At 37.4% G+C, this 7,480-nt stretch overlaps 1 protein-coding gene across 1 annotated transcript; it reads right to left on the reverse strand.

Moving 5' to 3' along the window:
* Positions 1-3,660: 3,660 nt before the first annotated feature.
* On the reverse strand, positions 3,661-5,481 carry LOC121317546 (DNA-binding protein inhibitor ID-2-like). Its single transcript, XM_041253607.1, has 3 exons — positions 5,033-5,481; positions 4,727-4,796; positions 3,661-4,219 (listed from the first exon to the last, which is right to left on the reverse strand). The coding sequence occupies exons 1-2, from the start codon at positions 5,384-5,386 to the stop codon at positions 4,734-4,736; spliced, it is 417 nt and encodes a 138-aa protein (XP_041109541.1). The 5' UTR covers positions 5,387-5,481; the 3' UTR covers positions 3,661-4,219; positions 4,727-4,733.
* Positions 5,482-7,480: the final 1,999 nt, after the last annotated feature.

Genomic DNA, 7,480 nt, shown 5'->3' on the forward strand with positions numbered 1-7,480 from the left:
CATTGTTGTAGTAATTAATTTTTCTGTAAGTGCGAGTAATCCACAGTCATGTTTTGGGAAAATTGATATGCTCTGCGTTTAACGTTTACATTCTCTTTAGTGATCATAGAATAAGAAAATATTGCAGAACTTTTTTTGCTGTACTTTTTACAATCTTGGTCCATTCTTTTATATATTTCCCTTAATATTACTGCATTTGAAAAATGTCATGGAAGAGGTATGATGGTGATCTATAACTGCAGAGAACATATTTAAAGATAAGTGCACAACCCCAGTAATAATTACAGGACACTTACAACCCTAATAAGCACTTTAGTTAGATTTTCTGGTGTGTCGTTTTAGGTGAGTGGAAGTATTATGGTGTATTTTTACCCAAATAAGTTCTTGTTGACAGTGCAGCTGAACAGTCCCAATTCCTACATTCTCCTACCTCCACTTATTATAGTCTTAAGGTTATGTAGTACCAGCTCATCTTGCTTGTAAAAAAAGGCATACATTTCACCTGTATTTTCCTTTTGTGAGTATATAGGCAATGCTTATACAATGATGCTACTGTATATGTAACATTTAGGACAATAAAAATAGAATGGGAAAAACAATCAAAGTAGAAAAATTGGAAAATGTTAATATCTATTTGATTTGAAAAATGGAAGAGCAGTGTAACACGTGTGAAGTTACACATGCAAAGGAGGAATGCACCAGGGCATCAGTGTTAAGAGCAGACATCCTTAGCAGTCAAAGTTCACCCCCACCCTCAACCTCAGAGACTTCACTCCTGCTTCCTGACTGAGGCATTTGCATACTTTTGCTACCTGGCCACCCTCATTGTAGGATTGTGTCTGAATCAAAAAAGGTGGATGAATTCTCAGGAGAAAAATTACTATTTGAGTATTTGATCATTTTAATAGGCATTTAATAGTCATTCATTCCATGAGGTACAAGTGGGGTTTAGGGAGAGGGGTGGTGACTTGTTATGAGCTTTGCACGCTAAATAAACACACAGCTGCATGCTTATCAAGTGGATTATATATAGTAAATATATGACTGGTGTACAGAGTATTGTAATAACTGTTTATTATCTTTCAAACCCTACAAGCATAAAAAGAAAAATGTGTGGGTAGAAATATTTCTTATTACACATGCAGTGCTCAGGTAACCCAGATGAGATTGTAGGCTTGCAACATATTTAGCATTGTCTCACTGCACGCGTCCATATTGGCATCTTACAAAAATATTTTTGTGTCCACAGTTAAAACATGGGAAATACTTTCCTGGTTTCAGATACATTCATTTGTTTATTGCAGTGCCCATTAATTTTCTTCTTTTTTGTAAACAGATTTTACAGTTTACCCATATTAAAATAAATACCAGAAGAATATTTCTTAATGTACATTATCATATAAACCACATCTTATTTTGAACCCCTGTACATTTATACTTCATTTCAACACATTTGGTCTCGGGGAAAACGGTGGAGCCTCCAATCTAGTTTCTCTAGTATCTCATGGGACATCAGGCAAACAATGCATGCGTTATTACTGGACTCATCCAGTAATCCACTGCCACATATTTGGGTTAGATAAACCAGTAGCATACAAGTCAATTTGAAGTGTACAATTGAACACGAAATGTCTATTTCTGCCGGCCAAATATCAAGATAGCGCTCACTAGAGCTTTTAAAATGATTGCTCTTAACTTACTGTAGCAATACACGTGCAACACCATATATCGGCAACAAAATAATGTAGTTCTGGTTTTATCAACCTGCCAGTAATCCTTTCTAATGTGCAGTATTTTACATTGTAAATGATTTGCAAGTTCTGAATATGCTGGGTCCTCTTTCAAACTGCAGTGCCATCGCCCGTGCTTGTACTCATTGACATTTGGAAACCAACACCGCGCCCTTAAAAACTTCAAGAAACTAATTCTGTCCTCAGTTCCCACGGGTGCGTTTTATCATCGAGATCTCTCATTAATCATCTGGCATGCACCGTAAAGAATCCACCAGGTGGCGTCGAGTTTTTGCAAACCAATAGCAGACTTGGTTTGTTTTTACTTCATATACCCTGCAGCGGGTACTCCGTTTTATAAGGTTGCAGTGTCCTGGAACGAAGATAAAGGTCATGCTATGCATAGTATAATCACCGTTTACCAAACGGATTAGAAAGCTGATTTCGCAAATTTCACAACTCTGATAATTTAAAAATAGTTTATGGTAAGTCATAGTTTTTGTTAACCTTTGCTCAGTTTTATAGAAACTACAACATAACATTAATAAAAACCAACAATTAAATTGTTCTCGAAAACATAAAGATGGTTTCTGTTCTGGTTTCCACTGGAGTGCTAAATGTAAAACAGAAATCATTTATCAATGTATTGTTTAATTAAATTAAAATAGCATATGTGATTTAATTACATCTCTTCAAAGTTTTTATTTAATAAGATGAAAAGTAAGTGGATTGCAGTTCTTATGTTTTTAGATAGACGGCGCTATTGACCATTTGTTTGATCGGTACCTTTTTGTCCAGCCATGTAAACGTGAGCAGGTACACATGTAACTCGTATATAGGTATATATATTATAATTGTTCATATATATATATATATATATATATATATATATATATATATATATATGGGCGAATGCATGCATGCATGATTACAGCCCCACCAATACCCTTTATATAAGTAATCTGCCTTCTTGCTAGTGCAGCGTTTTTTATGTGCTGAGGTAGTAACTCTTAACAGACCCGTGTTGATCTGTCAGTGTGATGTTTGTATTAATGGTGGTAGGTCTCAGCTTAAAGGTATTCCCGGGGCTGTATGTGATGTATTTTGTGTCAAGGACGGGGAAGGGCTGCATATCCAAACTGAGCGGCGCCTCCCAAACACCTGTTTAGTTCAGGTTAAAGAGTTAATACACACAGGTGAGACCGGTTCACTAGATACTTCATAGTAAGAGTCCTCCTCGCTGCACTGAAAAACGAATTTAGAACACTCTGTGCTTTTTGGAATCCAGGAAGGAGAACGTAATGTATTCTAGCGTGCGCTGTCTCCTAACAAAACCAGCAATGACCATCTCATTCCGATGTACAGTACTTACAACACAGTCAGTCGTTTAGTTCAGTTGATTAAGGCTACATTATTTAAATTACTCTTAATTTGTCAATTGTTAAAAAAAAACAAAAATGCAATGATTATACGGCTAGACACGTTGGATTTTGAGCCAGTACCTCAATTCAAAATGCGATTTAGTGTCCGTGTAAAAATGTTAATTACACCGATTTATTTGATTCTTACGTGGTATTTAATTTACAGGAGAGGGGGAAGAAGGGGCGAAGCAAAATAATCAAAAACACAACAGCAGGTTTATTCCAATTCCTGAGTCTAGAATGATGACTGGCGAATTTAGATTTGGGTCGATAACCGCCCTTAGAAACCTCACTATACTTTCAGTCTACCAGTACAGTTCTGACAAAGATCGAGTTGGTCTGAAACATATAATGAATAGCCTTTTCATTGCACGTTCAGAAGGAAGAGGGGTATATTGTGCAGGACAAAATGTGCAAGAGTTCGTTTAATGATTTTGAAAACGTTTTGACAAAATAAGTATTACATTGGAGTTTTTATAAAAGATGGGAGACAGTACACCGAGACAATGTCAAATAAAGCATTTGATTTATTTTGTATAAAAAAGGTACAATTTACAATATTACTTTTATAAAAAGTTTCAGCATAATTAATTACAGCATTACAACTTAGATAAACTCCCATTTGAGTTCACAATGGTTCACTCGTCATATACATTGATTATACAACTTCCAATCCTTGACGTGCCAAAGACGTCACACTTCTGACAAAGACTAAACTTTATAAAGCAACTAACCAAGTTGACTTCTGTTCACGCTCCACCTTTGCAAAAAAAGGTAAAGTCTTCTTGTGGACGATTCATTGCGTTCTTTCTTTATATCCCAGGCTTGGGACTATGACAAACAAGTCTTCCGTTTGAAAAAAAAAAAAAAAAAAAAAAAAGGACAAAAAAGTCTCTTGATAAATAACAATGAAAGTTCGAGTGTGTATGACTTATCACAGAGAGCATCCTTTTTTTATAAATAGTCTCTTTTTTGATTAAAAAAAAAAAAATAAGTCGATCAACTCCAGGCAGGGAAAAAAGGTCACTTCCCAGGTCCTGTGTGATTTTTTGTGCATAAACCAAACACCTGCAAAAGATTGAGAAAGAGAGTCGTGTTAAGAAAAGGCAAACAAGGCAGAGGTCCGGACAGACAGGCGCCAGGGAGGAAGCCACAATATTAACATTCAACCAAATACTGAGCAAGTCCTGGAGTCCCTACACCAGCGCATCTGACAACTTGCAATCTGGGACTGCAGCTAGTTAATTGCAGTGATATTGGCGCCTGCCTGCTTCTTGCACCAATTAAACAATCATTTCAGTAAATATACTATATCGCAATATGTTTTTTCCAGATTGCAAACTAATATTTTCTTAATCTGCTTGATGTTCTTAACCCAACAACATTTCAAGCACAGTATATGGAATTTTTAGTACAACGCACCAAAAAATAAATAAAAAAGCAAGCTTGCTGTTATTTTAACCTGCCTAGCCTCTAAGATTCAAATTAAAAATAGCACAGGCGTTATTCATTGGGACACATGCACATCATCACATACAAATTACTGTAATATACACGTCAAAACAGAACACCTACCGTGAATTTAACGAAAGAGCGTCTTGCGATCATCCGTCACCATTACTAGTTCTTTAGGGAATTCAGATGCCTATATAAAACAAGACATATATATATATATAGATTTCGAAGCGACAGAGAACAATGAAACACCAGTCAAGTATGATAACTCGCGTACTCTGCATATGTTTATTGAATCAGCACTTATAGGTTTCCCTATTGTTAACACAGTTAAATGTAATGTTTTCGGTTTTAAACTGGACGGCTTTATTTTAAGTAGTTCCCGCTTCACAGAGAAACACCAAACGTACTGAAACTGCATCATACCTGTAAAGACAAGATGCCGATGTCTGTGTTGAGGGTTGTCAGGGGACTCCTGGATGCTGTCTGCCCTGCCCGCTGGTGAAGGAGGCTGGCGGCGATATTGGAATGGGAATCCAGGGCGATCTGCAGGTCCAGGATGTAATCGATGACATGCTGCAATATTTCCATCTTGCTCACCTTCTTGTTCTGCGGGATGCTGGGCACAAGCTCCTTCAGCTTTGAGTAGCAGTCGTTCATGTTGTAGAGCAGACTCAGGGGATCGTCCACGGGGGTTTTGCTCCGGGAAATGCCCAAGTTGTGTTCGGACAAGCTGGCGTTGCTTTTCCTGAAGGACCTCACGGGGCTTATTGCTTTCATGTTTGTAATTCGATAGTAGTAAGCGCGTTAAAATGTAGATTCTTTTCGTACCTAAACGCTTCTGCCTGTGATTGCTCTAAGCACTGACTGGCGTTCGGAGCTGTCAGTGCTATTTTATATAGCCAGTGAGTGGGGCTTGCCAGATCGCGGCATGGTCGTAACTGATTGGCTAGTATGGTTACGTCGATCTCTAAGCCAGCGCCACACTATTGGTTAAACTAAAGCTTGTTCAAACACACCCACATCGTCCGTGTTCTTAACCAGTGATAGATTTGATGGAGGTGCTGTTTGAATGTTTAGCTCGGTTTAGTAATTTGGAGAATTAAGGCCTTACCTGTTTTTGATAAGGCTATCAGTGAATTCATGATTTGCACGATGGGGATTGTCAAGTCTGTGAAACACTTTGTAGATTTTAGTAATAAAAACAGGCGCGAGTGTGTTTTGTTTTTACTTGGTTGTACTGGTCTGATGTCTCTGAGGGAATTCTAATGTAAAAGGTTTTGCAGTCGGTATTAAATTAAGAAAAACGGAACACTTGGAGTGTTCGGACAGGTTAATAATGTGCTAATGAAACGAACATAGAAGGACACATAATAAACATTATATGGAAATAATGCAATAATTGTATTTCTTTATTTTCCCAGTTAGTTTAAAAATATATAATTACTGGAGCTAACAACTGGTGCACTGGTAGACGTTGCCCCGTGAGAACAAGCGCAGTAGGAACTGGAAGGGAAGGGCGATACATAATGCAAACAGGACCTGGAGTTTTAGAAATGTATGCATTCATTCAATCCTGTGTTCAGTGGTGATCAAGATGCAAACAATTACTTTAAAAAAGCTAAAATAGTTTGGAAAGCTTTATTCATGTCAAAAGAGTAATGATGGACAGGGCATGTCTATCGTCTATATAAATCTCATTGTTCATATAGTTTATATTCTACAATGGACATTTTATTTTGCATTTTGTAATTCTGTGAGTGATTTAGGTGAGCTACCCTTTGGACAATAAAAACAACGACCCAGTTATTGTTTCTGTGCCTTATCAGTATGCTGTACATCAATATGAATGTTGGATATTGCTTGAATTATTTAGAGCATATGAATCGGGAAGGTTGCTATGGCTGTAACTCACATTGAAACAATCTGGTCATTAGATTATTGTCCTAAGACGTTAATAAGAGCAGAACCTCCAAACATCGCCCTGTAATTGGAAAAATGCTAATGAAGTAATCTGGTACTATGCACTTTTTTTTTACATAAATTAGATTCTGCCTACGGGAACGAGCTGTCGCTTTAAGAGAGGGGGAGGGCCTACTCTACCCTGGGTGATGTTAATGTGTACTAAGGGTGCTGGATTGCACATACAGATGTTGGTAGGGACAGTGCAATTGCATTTAAATAAAGCAAACTATATAGACTATGTGCAGTAAAGACGTGTGTTTTTCAAAAACACAAACATGACCCTTTCTCTCCACCGGCTGGCTGTTTGCACAGTGTATCTTGGAATTGGCATATTTGATGACATTTGGTCAAATACGTTTTTAATAGAATAGGATGTGTAAAAGGGCTTTCAAGGGCAAAATATTTTCAAATCAAGTATTTATGTAATAAACTAAATAGAAGTTATCCTTTACCAGTGTGAACATGTAACAATTAATTTTGTTTCAGTTACATGCTGCGTTCCTCGGGTGGTGCAGGGGCTTTGAGCGCCGTGGGTAAAGCAATGCAGCAGAAGCGAATTCATGCCCCGGGGCTCTCTGGGGCTGCAGTGGGTGTCGGGCATCGCTGTTCTATGTATTGTGCTCATTTGCTTTGTAAATTTAATTGGGTACACACACACACACAAACATGTGCAGAATAGCAACCATGAGGCAAGACAGTAACACAAAACTCTGCAGAGGACTTTAATTCTGTCACCAATAATATAGCATGCATGGAGTTATAATGTTGGTTATAAGAATACCCTGGCGTTTATTATAATTATCTAGCTGTAAAGACATACCTGCAACTATGTCGAATTGATATTTCATGTTTTGAATATAATGTATTGCGTATATATCGAGTCATTTTTCATCGCAATATAATTTTCAG

The sequence above is a fragment of the Polyodon spathula genome, chromosome 6 (genome assembly GCF_017654505.1).
Source record: "Polyodon spathula isolate WHYD16114869_AA chromosome 6, ASM1765450v1, whole genome shotgun sequence".
NCBI classification, from domain to species: domain Eukaryota; kingdom Metazoa; phylum Chordata; class Actinopteri; order Acipenseriformes; family Polyodontidae; genus Polyodon; species Polyodon spathula.